General features: G+C 35.3%; 2 protein-coding genes across 2 annotated transcripts; both read right to left on the bottom strand.

The window, feature by feature from the left end:
* Positions 1-1,752: 1,752 nt before the first annotated feature.
* Positions 1,753-2,055, bottom strand: LOC139868407 (non-specific lipid-transfer protein 2-like). Its single transcript, XM_071856741.1, has one exon. It carries the CDS (start codon positions 2,053-2,055, stop codon positions 1,753-1,755), a length of 303 nt encoding a protein of 100 aa, XP_071712842.1.
* Positions 2,056-3,523: 1,468 nt separating this feature from the next.
* On the bottom strand, positions 3,524-23,575 carry LOC139865982 (uncharacterized). The gene is made up of 20 exons (XM_071854104.1): positions 23,291-23,575; positions 21,073-21,225; positions 20,523-20,686; positions 13,198-13,305; positions 12,821-12,991; positions 12,258-12,743; positions 12,104-12,178; positions 11,871-11,999; positions 11,697-11,771; positions 11,181-11,390; positions 10,883-11,035; positions 10,576-10,790; positions 10,380-10,497; positions 10,165-10,297; positions 9,868-10,069; positions 9,679-9,784; positions 9,447-9,587; positions 9,211-9,334; positions 4,137-4,253; positions 3,524-4,052 (listed from the first exon to the last, which is right to left on the bottom strand). The coding sequence occupies exons 1-20, from the start codon at positions 23,487-23,489 to the stop codon at positions 3,664-3,666; spliced, it is 3,468 nt and encodes a 1,155-aa protein (XP_071710205.1). The 5' UTR covers positions 23,490-23,575; the 3' UTR covers positions 3,524-3,663.
* Positions 23,576-23,773: the final 198 nt, after the last annotated feature.

Genomic DNA, 23,773 nt, shown 5'->3' with positions numbered 1-23,773 from the left:
GATTTAAATCCTTCATAAAACCCCTTTATTTAGTAGCTACTATAATTGATTTATTAAGTTTACTACTCCTTGAGAAACGAAATTAATTTACTAATAATTTTTTTAGGACATCAGTTTGGTCGTTTGGGATCACCCAATGGACTAAATCACTCACGCGTTCATCTCTCATAGTTGCATAACACACCCTCAACTACTGCCTTGTAGAAAAGCCGGACCAATCCGAAGGCATGACTACCAGTTAAGCTACAACTCAATATTAACTTACTAATTAGTTTCTATTACACGTTTAAGTTATTCATTAACGTCAAAATGTTATCATTCATAAATAATATAATAACATCCGGATGATGAAGAAAATATAATAACATCCCGATGATGAGGAAAAAATAATAACATCCCAATGATGAACGATAATTGTTTTTTCACTCATTAGTTGTTTACTCGTGTTCGTTCTTATATTCAGTGCTTTATTTATGATATCTAATGAATTGTATTATGTTTTTTTTTTTTTTTTTTTTCATGTCAACTGTTTTTATTATAGTTATGAATGATAATTGTTTTTTGAAAAATGATAACTGTTTTCTCATAAATGATAACTATTTTCATGAATGATATCAGTTCTTATGAATGATAACTGTCATATCATAGTTAATGTTTTATGCTGTTTTCGTGTAAAAAATTAGTAAATATTCATCAAAATGTCATTATTTTTCTACATAATGTTATAATTTTTCTGTTGAATGAAATTATTTTTCTGATGAAAGTTATTAATCTGGTAAATAATATTTATTATCATTTTTATTTTTGTTTTCCTATGAAAAAATAGTAAACATTCACCGGAATGTTATCATTTCGCTAATGAATGTTATCATTTCGCTAATGAATGTTATCAATCTGACGAATAATATTTTCGTTCTTTTTCAATTATTGTTCGAATCAATATTCACTTGCTTTTTGTTTATGATTTCGCCCATTACCATTCATTTGAAAAATAATAACATCTGATCAATGCATTCATCTAATAAATGTTAACGTAAGAATGGGCCAATAGCCTAGTGGTGAATGACTCACTCTCCCTTAGGGGAGGTGAGGGTTCGATTCCCGTGAGGATTTTCCAAATAATTGGATCAAAAACCATTCTTACCGGACCCAAATGATCCCTTGGTCCCACGCATGCGAAGATTGAAACAATGACAATGCATGTTCGTTTATCGGGCCTGGCATGCTGTGGGGAAATGGGTGATGGTGTTTCGCCAGGCTCCAGTGGGCTACGGGGACCGCTGGATGGGTTGACAAAGTCAACACAGGACTAACATGTACCTGCCGATACACATGTTTTGAAACAATAAATGTTAACATCATAAGTATATTTACCAACCTACCCTTCCCTCTTTTTTAATTCAATACCCCAAATTTACTTCCTCTCTTTCTCTTATTTTTGTTTCTATAAAGAGCATATTCAGAAAAACGTATTGCAATTAATCATTATCATATAATTGAACATCACTAATGGCTACACAAATATAACATCATCGCAGATGATTGCAAGTACACAAATAACATCGCAAATGTTTACACACGACTCACTGCAGTAACATAACGTCACAATTGGTTTGCCACATAACCAATTTTATTGTAAATGCTGAATCTTAATACCATTGTACAAAGTAATCTGTTCGTTGGTAATTTCAGCACTTATTTGGTAGTATTTAACTTGAAACATACTGAACATCCATCAATCGCCATTATCCTTTAACAATTAGGATAAGTAACATGACATTTGTCACAAACCATCTTGGCACCAGGAAGCCGAAGATAACCACCAAAAGTGGGGTCACTCATTTCTTTGCAAAGACAAGCTTCCTGTCCCTTGAGCCTTCGACAACAATCAGGGGTAGGCGGTAAGTAAGAAACAATGGATTGTAGACACCAACTGATCTGAACTGGATCACATGTTACCGATTCAGTTAGCTGCAAGTGTCCTACGAAAAGTAGCAATACCATCGATGCCACCATGAAGAACCGTTGTGTGTTGTACGGGCACGAGTTTGACATGATTGGAAGGTTAGTATATTAATTAATTATTATTAGTATTTGATAGTAATCAATGGGATTTTGTAGAGAGTTATATGTCGTGACCTCCATTTATAGTGATGCTAAAGAGAAGGTTTAGCTTGGTGAGTTGGTGGCATGGTTCTTTCCTGAAATTAAAATGAGTTTTAAAACTAAAGTACATGGACCATGCCATATTTCGTAATAATGTTCACGCCACTTGCATTCCAGCATTCCAGTTGTGCCAAAGTCAGCTTTAGGGGTTTTAGCTTATTGAGATTAATGGACAAAAAATAATATTCCATCATCCCGTGAGTTTCATCCTAATCTTTTTGAGAGACTGTTAGAAGATTATTGGCTCACTCAATAAAGGAGCATCCTCCCCATTAATCCAAACTAATTCCCTACATACCCTTTCTCACAACTTGATATCATAACTTCTCTATTCAAGCATACAAGCAATTCATGTTTTCATCATTGAAGAAAAATTTATAAAAAAAAAAAAAAAAAAATAGTTAATCGATTTTAAAGACACAATTGGAATTCTCTAATAAAACTTTGGATTTAAAAAAATTAACCCTAATTCTCGCCCTCATCTTGATAACACCAAAATTTTGTTAATAAAATACAAAGTATGTGGCCAGAGCTAGAAACATGTCTGATCATTTCAAGATAAGGGAAATTGTTCAAAATACACTTTTTTTTAAGGCTTCAAACAAAATACACTTTTTTTTAAGGATTCAAACAAAATACACTTTTTAAAAAAAAATTGTCTTTTTACACCATTCGGTAGACGGAATTTCTGTCTACCACCTTTATCTGTCGTCTACTACCATTTTTACAAAGTAGTAGACAGTAACAACAAGGTAGTAGACAGTGAGAACAAAGCAGTAGACAGTCAATTACAAGGTAGCTGACCGTCTACTGCCTTGTTGTTATTGTCTACTACCTTATTGTAGGTGTCGACACCAATAATACATATCAGTCGACACCTACAACAAGGTAGTAGACAGTAACAACAAGGCAGTAGACGGTCAATTGGCTGTCTACTGCTTTGTTCTCACTGTCTACTACCTTGTTGTTACTGTCTACTACTTTGTAAAAATGGTAGTAGACGACAGATAAAGGTGGTAGACAGAAATCCCGTCTACCGAATGGTGTAAAAAGGCAATTTTTTTTAAAAAAGTGTATTTTGTTTGAAGCCTTAAAAAAATGTATTTTCATCAATTTCCCTCAAGATAATCTGGTGTGCCTCATGTTCAAACATCACCAACAACATATCTTGAAGTGACCAAATAAAAGGCATGGAATAAGACATTTAGACCACATAAATCTGAGTAAAAATACTAATCATCACGGGCTTAAAAAGAGAACCTTATCCGTTCGAAATAGAAACAGGCCCACAACTCTGAGCACTTCTTAAATCAATTAAGAAACGCCTTGAAATATGAAAGACATTTCTTTATTCTAATGAAAATACATACATTTATTTATTCTTTTGATCAGTATAAGATATATTTAGCTTTTACATTGTAGATTAGACTCTTACAAAGAATAAGGTATTAATAAACAACAGCAAAATTCATAAAATTACAAGGAACAATAACATTTCTAATGGGAAGGATTAGTTTTACCTCTGAGCATATCAGTCAGACCACCTCTCATAATTCTACGAAATCTTGTATCTTCCGCTGGTGACGGGGAATTTATGGTAAGTTCGGGATGCTCGTTCAGATTAGTAGGCGGTGGGACCGGTTGTTGTAGCTCGACGGAATCTTTCTTTCCAAGCAGCCCACCTTCACCGAACAAACTTGTCATTGAAGTCGGCAGCGCAAACTGAGTCCCCATTACCTTACTGAAAGCATCCAACGTTCCACCTGACCTTTCCTTCATTATGATTTCCAAAGCCTCCTTGTGTGCTGGATCGAGTGCGTCGGTGTCTTTTAGTACGTTTTGTATCGTTGGCAGAAGTAGATCACGGACACTGGCGACTGACAGATCTGCAAACGTGTCAAAAAATTATCTGCTGTTGTTTTAAAGATGAATGTGAATGAGATAGGGATGTTGTTGGTAAAGGGATAAACCTGTAGCATCTAGAGCACGGATCGCTTCACAAAATGTGTTGGAACTTTCACGTCGTTGCACCATATTAGTTGAAGGTAGTTGATTTGCAGAAAGATGAAATATCTTTGATAACAAATGTATGATAGGTCAAAGATACAATTGTAGTATTACCAGTGTTGTAAAGGGCGTCCGTTGCGATGTTTGGTGACTAGCCCGTTTCGACCCCATCCCGTCTTCTAATAAGTCGGTTAACGGTCAAAAGTCGGGTCAAACGATAGAAGGGTCGGGTCAATGCCGGTCAGAAGTCAAAAATTCAGTTTAAATCGGTCGAAGTCAGTCAAATCGATCAAAATTAACGTAGTTTAGTGCAACTTTTTTGTATTATATTAACGATAATAGCGATTATAGGTACAAACTGGTAAACGAAGGTTTTTTGGCTTTAAAATATGTGTGTGTGTGTGTGTGTGTGTGTATATATATATATATATATATATATATATATATATATATAAAGTGGTAGGATCAAGAGGGAAGTAACCATTCGGGGGGAAGCGGGGGGAAGCAAAAACTTTTTTTTTTTTCGTTTTTTGAAAAAACTTTGTTCACGAACATTATAGATGAGATGAAAATATGAACATTTAGTAGAGACACTTTGTGATAAATGTTTTTATTTTGGCGGGAAAACGCTCGAAGAAGTAATATATAACAATTATCGTGTTTTTCGAGCGTATTTTGAGGTTTTAGCTATTGGGATTTAGATATTAGCGTTTATAGGGTTTAGATATTAGGGTTTAGAAATTTAGGGTTTAGGGTTTAGATTTAGGGTTTAGATTTAGGATTTAGATTGAGTTTTTAACACGGACGGTTTAGAGTTTAGGGTTTGGTGTTTTGGGTTTTTGGAATAAACCCAAAACACCAAACCCTAAACCCTAAACCCTAAACCCTAAACTCTAAATCGGGCTAAATTTTACTTCACAAAACATGGAAAAAAAACGTTCATGTTCTTCACGAACAATATTATCTTGAATGTTATTTTTGTCGATCGTTTTCCCGCCTAAATAATAACATTCATCACGAAGAGTCTCTTCTAAATGTTCATATTTTCGTGTGATCTTGATGCCAGAAAAAAAAAATTCAAAAAAAATAAAAAAAAAAAAATTTTGCTTCCCCCCGATTGGTTACTTCCCCATTGATCCTGCCCCTATATATATATATATATATATATAGTGGTAGGATCAAGGGAGAAGTAACCAATCGGGGGGAAGCAAAACTTTTTTTTTCGTTTTTTGAAAAAACTTTGTTCACGAACATTATAAATTGGATGAAAATATGAACATTTAATAAAGGCACTTTGTGATAAATGTTTTTATTTTGGCGGGAAAACGCTCGAAGAAGTAATATATAACAATTATCGTGTTTTTCGAGCGTATGTTGAGGTTTTAGATATTAGGGTTTAGATTTAGCATTTAGCTTGAGTTTTTAACACGAACGGTTTAGAGTTTAGGGTTTAGGGACTAAACCGAAAACACCAAAGCCTAAACCCTCTCGGGCTAAATTTTGCTTCACAAAACATGAAAAAAAAAAAAAAAAAAAAAAAAAAAAAAGAAGTTAACATTCTTCACGATCAATATTATCTTGAATGTTATTTTTGTCGATCGTTTTCCCGCCTAAATAATAACATTTAACACGAAGTGTCTTTTCTAAATATTCATATTTTCGTGTGATCTTGATGCCTGAAAAAAAAAATTCCAAAAAAAATGAAAAAAAAAAAAAAATTTTGCTTCCCCCCGCTTGGTTACTTCCCTATTGATCCTACCACTATATATAGGGGCAGGATCAATGGGGAAGTAACCAATCGGGGGAAGCGGGGAGAAGCAAAAATTTTTTTTTTTTCGTTTTTTTTTGGAAATTTTTTTTTTCAGGCATCAAGATCACACGAAAATATTAACATTTAGAAAAGACATTTCGTGATGAATGTTATTATTTAGGCGGTAAAACGATCGACAAAAATAACATTTAAGATAATATTGTTCGTGAAGAATGTTAACGTTTTTTTTTTTTCATGTTTTGTGAAGTAAAATTTAGCTTGATTTAGAGTTTAGGGTTTAGGGTTTGTGAAGAATGTTTTTTTTCCATAAACCCAAAACACCAAACCCTAAACCCTAAACTCTAAACCGTTCGTGTTAAAAACTCGATCTAAATCCTAAATCTAAACCCTAAATTTCTAAACCCTAATATCTAAAACCTCAACATATGCTCGAAAAACATGATAATTGTTATATATTAGTTCTTCGAGCGTTTTCCCGCCAAAATAAAAACATTTATCACAAAGTGTCTTTATTAAATGTTCATATTTTCATCCAACCTATAATGTTCGTGAACAAAGTTTTTTCCAAAAAACGAAAAGAAAAAAAAAAGATTTTGCTTCCCCCGCTTGGTTACTTCCTTCTTGATCCTACCACTATATATATATATATATATATATATATATATAGATTTAATCAAGAGGGAAGCACTTTTTTGGGGGGAAGTGGGGGAAGTAATTTTTTTTCGTTTTTTGAAAAAACTTTGTTCACGAACATTATAGATTAGATGAAAATATGAATATTTAAAAAAGACACTCTGTGATGAATGTCATTATTTTGGCGGGAAAACGCTCGAAGAAAAAAATAAAAACATTCAATGCATTCAATGTTTTGCTGCTGAGTTTTTTTTAAGGGGTTAGAAATTAGGGGGTTATAAATTAGGGTTTAGCTATTAGGGTTTAGAAATTAGGGTTTAGATTGAATATTATAACACGAACGGTTTAGAGTTTAGGGTTGAGGGTTTAAACCCTAAACTCTAAATCAGTCTAAATTCAAAAAAAACACTTCACACAAGATGAAAACAAAACGATGCAAATAAACTCAGCAGCAAAACATTCAATGCATTGAATGTTTTAATTTTTTTATTCGAGCGTTTTCCCGCCAAAATAATGACATTCATCACAAAGTGTCTTTTTTAAATGTTCATATTTTCATCTAATCTATAATGTTCGTGAACAAAGTTTTTTCAAAAAACGAAAAAAAAAAAAATTAATTTTGCTTCCCCCTTCCCCAAAAAAGTGCTTCCCTCTTGATTATGACCCTATATATATATATATATATATATATATATATATATATATATATATATATATATATAGGGCAGGATCAATGGGGAAGTAACCAATCGGGGGGAAGCGGGGGGAACCAAAATTTTTTTTTTGTTTCGTTTTTTTTTGGAATTTTTTTTTTCCGGCATCAAGATCACACGAAAATATGAACATTTAGAAGAGACACTTCGTGATGAATGTTATTATTTAGACGGGAAAACGATCGACAAAAATAACATTCAAGATAATATTGTTCGTGAAGAATATGAACGATATTTTTTTCATGTTTTGTGAAGTAAAATTTAGCCCGATTTAGAGTTTAGGGTTTAGGGCTTGGTGTTTATTCCATAAACCCAAAACACCAAACCCTAAACCCTAAACCCTAAACTCTAAACCGTTCGTGTTAAAAACTCAATCTAAGTCCTAAATCTAAACCCTAAATCTAAACCCTAAACCCTAAATTTCTAAACCATAATATCTAAACCCTATAAACCCTAAAATCTAAACCCCAATAGCTAAAACCTCAACATACGCTCGAAAAACACGATAATTGTTATATATTACTTCTTCGAGCATTTTCCCGCCAAAATAAAAACATTTATCACAAAGTGTCTCTACTAAGTGTTCATATTTTCATCCCATCTATAATGTTCGTGAACAAAGTTTTTTCAAAAAACGAAAAAAAAAAAAAAAAGTTTTTGCTTCCTCCCGATTGGTTACTTCCCTCTTGATCCTACCACTATATATATATATATATATATATATATATATATATATATATATATATATATATATATATATATATATATATATATTTATATATATATATCGGGGGGAAGCAAATTTGTTTTTTTTTTTTTTTTTTGTTTTTTGAAAACACTTTGTTCACGAACATTATAGATGGGATGAAAATATGAACATTTAGTACAGACACTTTGTGATAAATGTTTTTATTTTGGCGGGAAACTCTCGAAGAAGTAATATATAACAATTATCGTGTTTTTCAAGCGTATGTTGAGGTTTTAGCTATTGGGGTTTAGATATTAGGGTTTAGATATTAGGGTTTATAGGGTTTAGATATTAGGGTTTAGAAATTTAGGGTTTAGGGTTTAGATTTAGGATTTAGATTTAGGATTTAGATTAAGTTTTTTACACGAACGGTTTAGAGTTTAGGGTTTAGGGTTTGGTGTTTTGGGTTTATGGAATAAACCCAAAACACCAAACCCTAAACCCTAAACCCTAAACTCTAAATCGGGCTAAATTTTACTTCACAAAACATGGGAAAAAAAAAACGTTCATATTCTTCACGAACAATATTATCTTGAATGTTATTTTTGTCGATCGTTTTCCCGCCTAAATAATAAGATTCATCACGAAGTGTCTCTTCTAAATGTTCATATTTTCGTGTGATCTTGATGCCAGAAAAAAAAAATTCCAAAAAAAACGAAGAAAAAAAAAAAAATTTGCTTCCCCCGCTTCCCCCCGATTGGTTACTTCCCCATTGATCCTGCCCCTATATATATATATATATATATATATATATATATATATATATATATATATATATATATATATATATATATATAAGTCAACGCCAGTAACGTCCGTCTCGACATTTTAAGGTCCCGACCATCTCGACCCCGTCTCGTGTCTTTTTCAACCTTGAGTATTACTGAACATTTGCAGAACTCGGAATCACACGGCGAGTACTCTGTTTTTTAGTACTCGGCAAGTACAGGGCGAGTACTCGGTCAAACTTGGTTAAACTCGGCCAAAAACTCGGGATTACTCGGAAAATCGGCCAAAACTTGGGATTACTCGAAAAATCAGTTAAAATTGGTCAAAACTTGGTCAATATCCGAGTACTCCCTGAGTTGCCGATCCCTTAAAAGTCCCGAGCGAGTACTCCTGAGTAGCGATTTTTGCAACCTTAGTTATAATTATAGATGATTAAAGGATATAATCTCTTAGGCTCTCCGTTGTGTGTGGTACGGCTACTACTAATGCACGAATAACAGCAATAGTAGCTTCATGAGATCCATCTTCAAGAAAAGCGTCCATTTGAACACGTATTTTGTCGACAATCTGTTAGAAATAGATTTCAATCACACAATTGCACGTAGAAAAAAAAAAGAAAAAAAAAAGAGAAAAAAAAAAAAACTTTAGAAAATACATGTTGATGAAAGCATCAACTTACGACATCATTTTTGAAGTTCTGAGCAACAGTTCCAAAGCCATCAATGCTTGCATATAACACTTGTAAATTCGGTTCAGATCCCAAAGTTACAAGAGCAGGCAAAACATGCGATGAAGTAACTTTCGCATCAATATACGGTACCTTGTAAATTCAAACAGATTACAAGTTATAAAAAAAGGGCGAGGTTATTACAAGTAAAACGATAGATAATTCAACGCAAATCTCAACTTACTATCACTTTCAAAAGTTTAGCAGCGTTGATCTTGAGATCCATGTTAGAACTCACAACCATTTCCCATAGAATATTGAAAACAAGATTATGGTGTTCTTCAAACAAGCTGCATTAAAATGGTGTAAGGCGATAAAGTAATTCAGACTCAATTATAAACTTGACTGACAAAACAATTAATGAAACACTAACCAAAGGAAACGGACAGAATTATAAACATCGGCATTATGCATAGCTGATTGACCATCCAGCTCAGCACTTTGGACCAAAAGATTCCTCAAGTACTCTGTTAATACTTCATGCTTGCTAGATGATCCGAGGACTCCTGATAACAGAACCGGCAAGACACACAAAATAGCAATTCTCTCGTCTACAGCAATTTTCGGTTTTAGAGCTGAAGAGTGAAAAAAAAAAAACATTGTTGGAATTAATAATTTATAAATATATGTAAACTAACATGGGTAAGAGTTGAGCACTAAAGAGTTGTACCTTTAACTTTTGATTGAGATGCTGAGGGGAAGTATGCCAGATCAGCATCCTCACCAACCGCCACGGAAAATACAGGTAACATTATATGGGTCAGATAATCGTCACCAAATCTTTTTGAAACTGCTAACAAAAACTGAGAAAAAAGAACGAAAGTCAAATTTTGTTAAGATATGCTATGGATATAAATGGAAAAAAAAGTAAGGAAAATTGTGTACACTTGATATGCGGTTTCTCAAACTGTCTTCCTTTTGTGGTAATAGAGAGGCAATCTGTATCAGACTTGGAAAACAATCATCATGAAGCCACCCAAATGTAGGCCAATCAACATTACCCCTGTTCAAATTTGTAAGATTCATTAACTCAACAAAAATTTAAGCTTTAAACAATGAGGACGATGTTGGTGAAACTCACTCTGAATACTTTTCAAGTAATGGCTTTGGGAATAATGTTTCTATGGAATCCAAAAGAGACGGATATGGACAAGTCTCGATAGATAGCAAATGTATAGTTGGAAGTAATTCAAGCAGTAACCGTAGTAACACATCAACGGTCCAACGTTCTCTTTCTCCTAAAACATGGAAATGTGACTCTACAGAAGTTTCAACCCCTGAAAGTGGTGGACAACACTGAAGAAAATACCATTTAAGTGACTATTTGTTTACCATATTTATTTATTTATTTATTTAAAAGATTAATTACTAAATTAAAATTATTGTACCTCAATGGAGCTCAATATGTGAGAATGTAACACTCTTAGAAGGTGATCCAATTTGTTTCCCCACTTGAGTAAAGCAGGAACTAGTTCTTTGATTGTTGTTTCTACAACAACTCCAGACGGATCACAAACTAACTGAAACATCATTTCCTCCACCTAAAAACATAAAAAAAAAAAAAAACAAGTTGGGAAAATTGCGTAATACATTTACAATTTCCTGTCATGTAGCTTACATTGTATAAATTCTGTCAAGTCAGAAAGCTTCTCCATGATAGCCTCGAAGCAATTAAGTGAGGCTGACCTTTATATATTTATCTGTATTTGGGAAGAGTGGAAGCAGCAAAGCCAGATTACGAGCAGCAGCTTCTCGAACCACAGTTGCAGAATCCTCTATCAGTTGTTGAACGATCGATAAGATTAGAGAATCTCGAATCTCGGGTCGAACAAATTCTGCAAGCTCCCCACATGATTGTGCAACCAGCAGCCTACGTTCCTCGTACATGTGATTAATCTGCATCAAATCCAATTAAGCATGCATTAGAATTCAATCTTGTTACTCAGTCAAACTCGGTCAAACTCAATCAAAACTCGGGATTACTCGGCAAAGCGGTGACAACTCGGCCAAAATTCTGGATTAATCGGGAAATTTGTCAAAAATGGTCAACACACGGTCAAAATCGGTCAAAGTCAAACTTGGTCAGCATCCAAGGACTCCCCGACTACTCCCTAAAAAGTCCCATTCGAGTACTGCCCGAGTAACGATTTTCGCAAGCTTGTTATTAGTTGATAACAAGGCATGTAAAATGAGAAGTCTTACTTGCTCCCAACATTGGGGAAGTAACTCTGTTTCTGTCCGCATTTCTCCCACATTCCTAGCAAGGCTTACACATGCCTGAATTAAAAAAAATTAAATAAATAAATAAAATGGTTGCATTATAATCCAAGTAAGACAAATAAGTTAAAGAGAAACATATGCTTTTAAAAACCATACATCCATAATAATCCGCCTTTGTTGTTCATCAGGTCGCTTAATCAAGTTAAACAATGTGTGAGTCAGGGAATCTCTTGTGTTGCTATCTGGGTGACGCTCAATTGCACACATCATGAGGGGAAGAAGTTCCTATATATGGTAATAACAGCAAACAATGAAAGAAGATTTATACTATCAAAGTTTTCAGCAGTTACTTATGAGGAAAAAAGTAACGAAATAAAAATATAGATAACCTCTCGATGATTGATCAGCACATAAGGAACAATTTTAGGCAACGCGTCTGAAAGAATTTGAATGGTTCCAGGACCCTAAGAAATTAAAAGTTGTATACATAAGATCCATAAAATGTAAAGAATATTTTGACGGCAATGCAGTCAATAAAATTACCTTGTTTTCTGAATCACGGTCAACCGATGGAGAATTTGACTCGGTAAGCAACCCATTATTTGGCACAACATTTTCTTTTGAAACATTTACAGTTACATCAGTGACATAATTGTCATCTGATTTGAAAGAGTCGTCTGGTTTATCTACAGTATCTTCTATGTTTTGTATGGCTGCATTATGATACTCTGTGCTTTCTGAACTTATAGACGGAATACCACTTGATAGTGGTAACATATCATTTTCACTTAGCTTTATATCGTCATTTTTACTATCAGTTACTTCTTTTAAGCTATTTATAGATTGATCATCATCAGATTTTGTAGGATTCAGACTCTCAATCTCCTTTGGCCTGTCCACTATCTCTCCTGATGCAGTATCTCCTATAGGTTGAGTACCTTCCATGTGCTTTTTAAGTGAAGTTATTTCCGCTTTGCAGCTAGTTAGTTCTTTTCTATACTGTCCTAGTGAATGCTTTAGATCTTGAACCTAAACCATAGAATGAGAAAATATTTATACATGATCAACCAAAAGTATATAATATTGTTAAAATGCGATTTAAATACCTGATTCTCTTTCTCCTTAATATCCCTTTGGAAACTATCCAATGACTTCTTCAGAGTTGCTGCCTGAGCATCAGCCAAATCTCTGCTTCTCAACAAAGACTGCTTTTCTAGTTTGAGCTTATCATTCTCTTTGAGCAATGATTCGTTGTTCTTAAGCATAGAAAACTTCTCCTATAGATTTAAGGCAAACAATTAGTAGCATGCGATCATGTGATGTTTATAAATACAGACGATTATTAGTGTAGATGATAATGCAAATGCAGTTTTCATTAATACTAGTATGTTTTTATTATGATTTATGTTAAATTAATATAAAATAATGTTTAAAGATGAGAGGCAAGTTATGTAATTACTACACCATTTGCTTTACAAAATACCTCAGCTGCTTCTGTAGTGGATGAAAGGTACTGATAATAGTAATGGCGCAGGGCATCGGGCACAGATGCAGATGAGCTCTGCCAATCATCTAGATCCTGGTCGCTCACCTGCAGTTAACACAGATTTTCAACAGTGACTAACAAACCTTGATATGTACATGAGTGTTGCCTTTTTCCCAAGTGAAAGCTTTCAAGTATGTAAAGGGAGCAAACGTGACAGTAAAGAGTGATGTGAACAGTTCAGTTATCGGCACGAATATTCCTATGATTTGCATATGACGAATTCTCGTATCAGTAGCTTTCTTGTGGTCTAAATTGATCATTTAGCATAACAGAAAGCACCGACAGTTTAATCCTGAGGTCATTAATTGAGTATACACACATGTACCTAGAAATAGTTCAGTTTACCACCAGCTCGAATTATGTATCTCTCTGTTGGTGTGGTACTTACTAAAGATTATGAACTTTCTACCATTTTTAGTTAACTGTAGGATCGCTTTAGCCTAACAAACTGTAGGATCGCTTTAGCCTAACAACATGGCCCACATATAAGCCCATTGAGTTCCTTAGTACTCTAAACCCAATTGGTGATAGAGGGAAGTGCTTATTCGTAGACATTATTTCTTTCTAACTTCCGATGTTGGACAAGATTACCCAACAAAAAAAATCTGGGAAGAGTTGAGATTTATATGTGTGTCAAAGAACGCATTTATATGTGATGATGAGATTCTCTACCAATTGCACCATATTATGTTTGATATTCATTTGTTTGATCCAACGAAAAACAGGTGTAATCTCACTGGTCAAATATAATAAAATGATCAATTAACTAGATAATTGCGCTAACTCAAGAGCTCCACAGATTCGCTCCAAACTTGATACACAGGATCTATGCATAAGGGAGGGGTTGTTAATGTATGTAGGCTTCGGTATGCTTAGCAGTTAAGCAAAGTAAAACGGCAGGAGAATTACTTGGTGGTTAAGTTAGGCTTTGGCTAACCCTAATTTAAATGGGCCGGTTTAGGGTTTACATAGATTAGGGTTATGCTTAATCCTTGTCTATACATACTCTCTCATATGTACTTGTAATGTATCACCTTCAAATTAATAATACTCTCTAGTTCCAAAGTGGATGTATGTTTCACATCGAAACTGAACCACTATAATTCTTGTGTCGTGTTATTTCTTTTCTGTGTTTTATTCGGCTATTGTGTGTTACTCTGATCAAGTGCAGGTTAAAGCATAACAACTGGTATCTAGAGCTCAGGTTCTAACCCTAGCAGCCACCAAACATTCAGTGCTGCTGTTACAGATCAGGTGCATCAGGTGCAGACGACACCTATTCTGTTGATCATAAATCAGGTGCATCAAGTGCAGACGACACCTATTCTGTTGATCATAAATCAGGTGCATCAGGTGTAGACGACACCTATTCTGTTGATCATAAATCAGGTGCAGACGACACCTATTCACACCTATTCTTTTCTGTTGATCATAGCTACTGTCAAGATCATCACAGCTGCTATTCCTCAGATCTAAAGCTAGTACAATGGCAGAAGAAGGAAGGATTAGTATTGATAAGTTTGATGGGCAAGACTTTGGGTAGTGGAAGATGCAGGTTGAGGATTTGTTATGTCAGAAGGATCTGATCGATGCTTTGAGTGAGAATAAACCAGAAAGATTGAAAGACGACGAATGGAAGACGCTTGACAGGAAGCCCTAGCTGTTGTCAGGCTCACGCTGACAAAAAGTGTTGCCTTTAACATTGTGAACGAAATACATGGTTTGATGAAGACCTTAGCAAATATGTATGAGAAGCCGTCTGCTTCTAACAAGGTGTTTTTGATCAGACAGTTGGTAAGAACCAAGTTGAAAGAAGGTGCTTCAGTAACAAACCATGTTAATAACTTCAACAATATTATCTCTCGGTTACTGTCAGTTGATATCAAGTTCGATGACGAAGTTAAAGCTCTTCTATTATTATCTTCGTTACCTGAAAGTTGGTCAGGTTCAGTCACAGCTATCAGTGGATCCACAGAGTCCTCAAAGCTCAAGTTTGAGTCGTGATTTTATTCTTGGAGAAGATATAAGGAGAAAGAGCTCAGGAGAACCATCAGGAAACTTGCTCAGCACAGAAGAGAGGGGTAGGAGAAAAGGCAGAAGTAACATTAGGGGCAGGTCAAAGTCAAGAAGAAGGAGTGTGTCGAGAACAAGGAATGATATTAAATGTTGGAATTGTCAGGAGACTGTGCATTTCCGAAACCAGTGCACTAAGCCAGCAACATCATCAAAGCCAAGGGAAGTTAATGTTGCAGCTGCAACACATGATTATGATAACGTCCTTGTTTGTTGCATTGAGAATACAATTGATGCTTGGGTTATGGATTCAGGAGCTTGGGTTATGGATTCCGGAGCATCGTTTCATGCTACTCCAAGTCCACATTTGATGAAAAATCTACGAACAGGTAATCTTGATAAAGTTCGTTTGACTAATGATCATTGTCTTGACATTATAGGGATTGGAGACTTAGAGCTGAAGACCTCTTTGGGCACTAATTGGACCTTGAAAAATGTCAGAGTTATTCCTGGCCTAAAGAAGAAACTAATCTCTGTTAGACAGCTTGATGATCAAAAATATAGTGTGCTATTTGGTGAAGGTCAATGGAAAGTAATAAAGGGGAACTTAGTAATAGCCAAGGGTAAGAAGAGAGGCACTCTTTATATGGTAGAAGTTACAGCTAATGAAGTAAATGCAGTTTCCAATGATCGAAGCTTAACCAGTCAGTGGCACCAACGTTTAGGTCACATGAGTGACAAAGAAATGAAAATGCTAGTGTCTAATGGTAAAATTACTGGTATGAAGAGAGTTGAATTAGGCTCAGAAGAAGGTCACCTTTGCAAAAGCAGGCAGAACTTTAAAGGCTCAGAAGTTGGAGCTAATACACACGGATGTGTCCGGGCCTACTCATGTTTCTTCATTGAGAGGAGCACGCTATTATGTTACTTTCATCGATGATTCAACACGCAAGGTATAGGTTTACTTTCTCAATAATAAATCTGATATATTTGAAGATTTTAAGAAATGGAAATCTGCTGTTGAATTATCTTTTCTGGTTTGAAGGTAAAATGCTTGAAGTCGGATAATGGAAGAGAATACATCAGCACCGAATTCGTTAACTATTGTGCTGATCATGGCATTCGGATGATCAAGACGGTTCCAGGTACTCCACAGCAAAATGGAGTTGCAGAAAGGATGAATCGTACTTTAAATGAGAGAGCACGTAGCATGAGACTTAATTGTGGGCTACCGAAGACTCTATGGGCTGATGCAGTTAGCACTGCCGCTTATTTGATCAATCGTTCTCCATTAACTCCACTTGATTTCAAAATACCCGAAGAAGAATGGAGAGGAAAAGCAGTCAGTTATGGGCATCTAAAAATCTTTGGGTGGAGTACATATGATATTAATAAAGATGGTGACAAACTCGATGCAAAAGCAAAGAAGTACGTGTTCATTGGTTATGGGGGAAGTGCATTGGTTACAGGTTATGGGATAACAAGGGAAAACATGTTATCAGAAGTAAACATGCCACCTTCAATGAAGCAGAATTGTACAAGGATTTCAATTCAACACCAAAAGAAAAAGAATCAGTTGAATTTGAGGTTGACACAGAGAGAACAAGAGAGGATGAAAGGGAAACTCCAGAGTATGAAACTGAAGTTCCAGTTCCAGTGGGAGTTCCTAACAGTGAAAGCTCGGATTCTGATCACGAGCAGTTTTCTAATAGTGGGAGCTCAGATTCTGATGATGAGCAGCCCCCACCACAACCTGACCAGTCCAATTGGGTCAGGAGATCTACACGAGTCACAAGACAGCCAGAGAGGTTTAGTCCAACAGTTAACTATCTTCTTTTGACAGAAAATGGAGAACCAGAAATTTATTTTGAGGCAATGAAGGTGAAAGATTCGTTCCAGTGGGAGCAGGCTATGAAAAGCGAGATGGAATCTTTATTGAAAAATCAAACTTGGAAGTTGACCAAGTTACCACCAGGAAAAAAGGTCTTACAGAATAAATGGGTTTTCAGAGTCAAAGATGAAGCAGATGGTTCTAAACGATACAAAGCAAGATTAGTTGTCAAAGGATTTCAACAAAAGAAAGGAGTCGACTATGCTGAAATCTTTTCTCCAGTAGTGAAGATGACGACTATCAGATTGGTTCTAAGTATGGTGGCAACCGAGAAGTTACACTTAGAACAGTTGGATGTTAAAACAGCCTTTCTGCATGGCGACATTGAAGAAGACATTTATATGTCTCAACCAGAGGGGTTTTGTGTCAAAGGAAAGGAGAATCTTATGTGTAATCTAAAGAGAAGCTTGTATGGTTTGAAACAAGCTCCCAGACAGTGGTACTTGAAATTTGATAATTTCATGGAGAAGACGGGATTCGTGAGAAGTTCTACAGATCATTGTTGTTATTTGAAGAAGTTCAAGAGCTCCTATATTATATTGCTCCTTTATGTCGATGATATGCTAATTGCAGGTTCTGATATGGTTTAAATGCGCAATTTGAAGAAGCAATTATCTAAAGAATTTGAAATGAAGGATCTCGGGCCAGCTAAGCAGATTCTTGGTATGAGTATATGCAGGAATAAAGATGGGTCAGTTTCTTTATCTCAAGAAAAGTATATTCGCAAGGTTCTTGAAAAGTTCAGAATGAATGGTGAGTCTACAAAGCCAAGAAACACACCGTTGGGAAGTCATCTAAAGCTTTCTAAACATCAGTCTCCTAAAACTGAAGTAGAAAAAGCAGAAATGGCTAAGGTTCCTTATGCATCCGCCGTGGGTAGTCTAATGTACGCTATGGTGTGTACAAGACCTGATATAGCACATGCAGTTGGGATGGTTAGTCGCTTTATGTCAGCTCCGGGGAAAGAACATTGGGAAGCAGTGAAATGGATACTGCGGTATTTAAAGGGTACTTCCAAAGTTGGGTTATGTTTCAAGGGTAGGGATACTACTCTCAGGGATTATTCTGATGCAGATCTGGGTAGATGCAATAATACCTTCAAGAGCACCACCGGGTATGTATTCACTATAGGAGGAACAGCAGTGAGTTGGATGTCTAGACTTCAAAAGAGCGTGGCTCTATCTACTACTGAAGCAGAATACATGGCTTTGACTGAAACCAGTAAAGAACTAGTATGGTTGAAGACATTCATGAAAGAACTGGGTAGCAAACAGACAGAATATGTCTTATATTGTGATAATGAGAGCGCAGTCAAGTTAGCAAAGAATCTAGTCTATCATGCTAAGACAAAGCACATTGGCATGAAGTATCACTTTATCGGAGAAAGGATAAGCAATGGAATATTTAATCTGGAGAGCATTCCAGGTTCAAAGAATCCAGCAGATATGTTCACCAAACCTGTAACGCTGGATAAGTTGAAGCTGTGCATAGCTTCAACTGGCCTTCAGGAACATTGAAGAGAAGGCAGGAACTAGAGAGAGTAGAGACGAGTAAAGTCTTACGAAGCAGAAGTACACGAGTGCAGATCGATGATATTCGAAGCCTCCAAGTGGGAGATTGTTGAGGTGTAGGCTTCGGTATAGCTTGGTTGATAAGCTAAGTAAACCGGCCAGGAAAATTACTTGGTGGTTAAGTTAGGGTTTGGCCAACCCTAATTTAAATGGGCCGGTTTAGGGTTTACATAGATTAGGGTTATGCTTAATCTTTGTCTATAAATACTCTCTCATATGTACTTGTAATGTATCACCTCCAAATTAATAATACTCTCTAGTTCAAAGTGGATGTAGGTTTCACATCGAAACTGAACCACTATAATTCTTGTGTCGTGTTATTTCATTTCTGTGTTTTATTCGGCTATTGTGTGTTACTCTGATCAAGTGCAGGTTAAAGCATAAAAGGGGTCTATGTTAAAGGTACAACCGCATATTGCCTACATAATTGGGAAAGTATTTAGCACTTTAATATTATTAGCAACAAATTAATGCATCAAAAGTCAGATATAGAAAGTTTCCCTAGTCCCACTGTGATTTATTACAATTTACAAATGCAATAAAATAAACTATCCAGGCTACCATCGTGTCTAATGAACTTTAATATATTTCAATTGTAGGTATTTTGTGACATGACAACTTGTATGGACGCAACGTGGCACCTTATATAAATGACATGACAGTAGAAGTTCCATAAATGACACACAATGGCAATAAAAAAACAAGTTCATTACACACAGTGAAAGGTCGAATAGTACGTTACATACTATGAAAGTCAGATCTTAATTTGATACATTCTGGAGCACTTACGCTAGATTAATTAAAGAATTTTTATTGGTCCAACTCGCAAAGAAGGATTGATCAACAATGCAGAAACTATCCCTCATGTATGAACCAGCTACATTTTGTCTATTGTGTGCGCTCTCCCTCTCTCTTCCTTTCTCCCTCCTCTCTCTGTCTCTCTAAAATTGGCTAAGAGCATGGATACATAGAAATACGTTTTCGGTCATAAAGATAATTTCTTATTGCACACCAAAAGAGATTTACTAATATGCACCGGACTTTGAATACAGAGAAGAGAGTGGTTTAAAGATAAACATCAACTCGCTTTTGAACCTCATTCACCTTTGTAAAAAAAATTTATTTCATCAGCCATGGACTACCCCCTAGCACTAAAGGTTATTCACATATATCGTTTGTGTCATTTTTACTTGCTTGCTCCAAACAATGAATTGTAATTTTGTAATCTCATCCTACCACGTAGCATTTTTCCAGCTATTACAGATACGCAAATAATTTAGAAGGATAAAAGCATTTATATTTAAAAATTATACATCTGGAGGCCACTGAGGTTTATCAAATTTGTTTAGGTAGGCCACCCATATTTAAAGACAATTTTGTACGCCATCCATATTCGTATATTGTTCCATATATACCAAATCTACTACAAAATCATCAGAAAATTGTAAGAGCAAACGCATACTCATTTATTTGTTAACTACCATTATTTATAATATTTTATGTTTCTCAACACACGAGCATAAAATAATAAATTTGGGTGGCCTCCAAATATATAATCCATTATATTTAGTAAACAAGCTGTTTTTTCAGAACATTTACTCCCACGGGCATATATAGACATACACTTGATATGTGTGTTCATGTACAACTTAACTATACAGCAAACAAGAAGTTCCTGCTCATGCGGCCATGTAAGGGAAAACAGTTTAATACCATGACACATATTTCAGCAATTTAGTACCATGAAACACGATGCAATGTAACAAATAGACAAAATTAGCATGTACCTCCTCATAGAAGGTCATGGCAGTCAAACGATACCCTGCTAAGAGGAGATATTGCTTTACAGCACAGTTCAGGTCTTGACGCTCTTTTGACTTTAAAGGACCCAATTCCGATACGGTTGTCTCCCTGCTTTGTTGAAGATCTGATCCGTTTTTTTCTTTAGCATCTACAGACATCACAAATTGCATATCTTATAAGAAGTAAATTAAAAACATAAACAAGATTATTTCACGAATGCAGACATAAAATAAAAATAAGGGTTTTCTAGCTTAAATTCATAGTTCTGAAGAACATCACAAACTTAATGAAAGGGGAAATGTATAGAAATATCTTGAGGTTTAGTTGACAACCAAATATGAATGTTAAGAAAGATTTTTTTGTTTTATTACCCATTAAAGAAATTACTTATGAGTTGTAAAATAGTATGTAGTATCGGCTTGGTTCTGTTAAGATGATAGTTGCATTTCTGTACAAAAATGTATTTAGCACACTAGAAAATTGGAAACAGAGCAAACAAGCCAGTTGTAAATGAAAAATTACAAGAGTAATTACCATTTAATTCATCCAGTCTACCCTCAGATTTCTTTTGCAACTCAGTTTTGAACTTCAGAATGTCTTCTTGAGCTAAACGGTTCTCGTAGTCCCTGATTGCTAGTTTCTCCTCTAGTGCTTCTTTTTCCTCTAATAGACTCTGTGGGTCGGCAACTAGTTCATGTAAATGAAAAAGGATTTATGCTTTCAGTATAAGCACATTCACATCTAAACATACATGTTTATGCTAAATATCAAGATTTATAATGGTATCGAGCATCAATTATTAACAGCGTTGCCAGAGAAGGATATCCATATCAGCAACGAGTATAGTCATGAGAGAATGCTCTACACCTCTACATAATATAGCATGGCAACATAGCAAGATGATGTAACTTTTACTCGAAACACACAAACTCACTAAATTCTTATCATTATCCTGAAAATGTAAATGCGGAGCCCTCATTCCATTTCTCAAACATTTGCCTCAATTACTTTAATGACTGCTGCATGAATTTTTCCGGTGTCAAGTAACTTTTTTAAATCGACGATTCGTTCCGTGTTTTAATAGAAAAAGGGGTAGTTAAGAGCATGCTATAAGGTCATCATCCATCAAAATTAAGTGCCATTTAATTGTCACAATGATACAGATGTTTTGTTCCACGAAAATAACACCACACGTATGGCCTACCTATGTTTTTTTGGGGGGAACAGCAAACACACACCCACCCTTTTTTTCTCCAAGGCGGGACTCGAACTTGGCCAGAAGCCCTTTGGTATGACCTACATATGCATTGATTATGACAAGTCTATTTACTCATATTAAAAAGTTTTGTAGGTCTTGTAGGACAAGTCCATTTGATATTTAAATAAAATAAATCATTCTTCTATTGGGTTAGTAGCAAGTAAACAAACTTATTGGAGTTAATTATACGAAAATGACGTCAGTTGTTTAGTTGTACATTGACTAGCATTGCAGAACTCGTTGAGTACTCGGTGAGTACTTGGTTAAAAGTTCGGGACCTGGTTAAAAGTTCGGGTCGAGTACTCGGACAATTGGGATTACTCGAGATTACTCAGCTAAAACTCGGGATTACTCGAAAAATCGGTAACTCGGTCAAAATCGGTCAAAGTCAAACTTGGTCAAGATCGACCATGAGTTGCCGCTGACTCCCTAGAAAATCTCAGCCGAGTACTCCCCGAGTATAGATTTTTGCAACCTTGATGCTGACTCATGGTCAATATCCTAGAAATCTTGAGTGATCCTTACATTTCTCTCTTTAACATCAAAACTCACAAATGAACGAGTTCCCTTTAGTGCTAGAGAAATGATAACAGAGTGGAATAATGTGCTAAAAATTATCAAATATATATTTAATTATTTGTTAAGAATGTGATATAATAGAATGGAGAGAGGGATGACTTTCTCTACTTTTGAGAGTGTTTTTACTCTGAGTGGAGAAATGACTTGTCTTTATTCTCGGATAGGGGAAGGATTGTCTACATCTCACCTCCCCCATACACCACTTATTTGGTATTGGGTTTTGTTGTAGTTGTTGTAGTTGTAGTATTGTGATATAATAGATCTAAATCATGTACATGAATGTTAAATTAGTGTATTATTTTTTTCCATAGAAGTTTCATAGTGTAACAAGCAAAACCCTAGAAATGATTGATTTACAACAATAAAATGGTTTGTTGGCCAATTAAGTTCGACAACATGTGAACAAATATCATCCATATACAATGCAATTCTAACAAAAAATGTCTATTGAATACATAAACTTGTACAGGTCTCAGATTATATACCTAATCAGGCACCAACAGTATCTAATCTCAGTAGTCGCAACGTTGCCCTTTCGGAACAGACACAAAATTAACAACCACATATAAACTTATATAACTAAAAAAATGTCAAGCCAATTCAGCTTTCATTTCCTATAGGCACTTTGAGATCACATCAACTCATACTAGAAGCATTTTAAGATCACATTTCAAACTAGAAGCATTTTGAGATCACAATTCAAACTAGAAGCATTTGAGATCACATCAATTCAAACTAGATGCATTAGAGGTCACATCAATTCAAACTCAAGATCTTAATAATTAGGGCAAACACTCGGACAATAACACATCAATAAGCGTACGTATTGTATATATATGTACACAGAAACACATATATACATACATATATGGAATAACAATAACTATATTGAGTTGTAATGCAATTAAATTGAACCTCTGAGAGCATTAAATCGAGAGATCTGATCTGGAGGAAACTGAATAGGATCAGCGAAGAATTCTTTAAGACGAATAGCTTGATCAACACGTCCATCATCAAGGAGCTCATGAAGCAACTCAAACGCCGATAATAAGTAATTTTCTTCCAATAAGAAGTTTACAACGCAATTACACAGCGATGATTTCTCCACATCCATTTTTCTTAATTACTACTATAATTATTTTTATTACATCCAATGCATTTCGTGATTTCAAATAAGTTTCATTAATTAAATTTTGTGAGTCTCGGTTTCATGAATTTTGAAAATAAGATCTGTTGTTGTTCAAGGAGGCTGACCAGCAAAACGAGTAATTGTAAAATGGGCGGGGTTTCCGGGTCGGGTGTGACGATTTCTTTCGGTCGGTGAGGATGGTTCGTGTCCATGTTAAATTAACCGAGATAGTCACTAGACCGTTCACGTAGAACCGATTTTTTCCCAAA

This window comes from Rutidosis leptorrhynchoides, chromosome 9, assembly GCF_046630445.1.
Source record: "Rutidosis leptorrhynchoides isolate AG116_Rl617_1_P2 chromosome 9, CSIRO_AGI_Rlap_v1, whole genome shotgun sequence".
NCBI lineage: Eukaryota > Viridiplantae > Streptophyta > Magnoliopsida > Asterales > Asteraceae > Rutidosis > Rutidosis leptorrhynchoides.
This window is presented reverse-complemented; position numbering and strand designations above follow the sequence as displayed.

Excerpts from the sequence above, each read along its gene's own strand:
- LOC139865982 (XM_071854104.1), bottom strand. The coding sequence starts at position 23,489 with ATGGATGTGGAGAAATCATCGCTGTGTAATTGCGTTGTAAACTTCTTA. Across the intron at positions 20,687-21,072 it reads TAGACTGGATGAATTAAATG|ATGCTAAAGAAAAAAACGGA; the intron begins GTAATTACTCTT and ends TGATGTCTGTAG. Across the intron at positions 12,744-12,820 it reads TTAAGGAGAAAGAGAATCAG|GTTCAAGATCTAAAGCATTC; the intron begins GTATTTAAATCG and ends TCTATGGTTTAG.
- LOC139868407 (XM_071856741.1), bottom strand. The coding sequence starts at position 2,055 with ATGTCAAACTCGTGCCCGTACAACACACAACGGTTCTTCATGGTGGCA.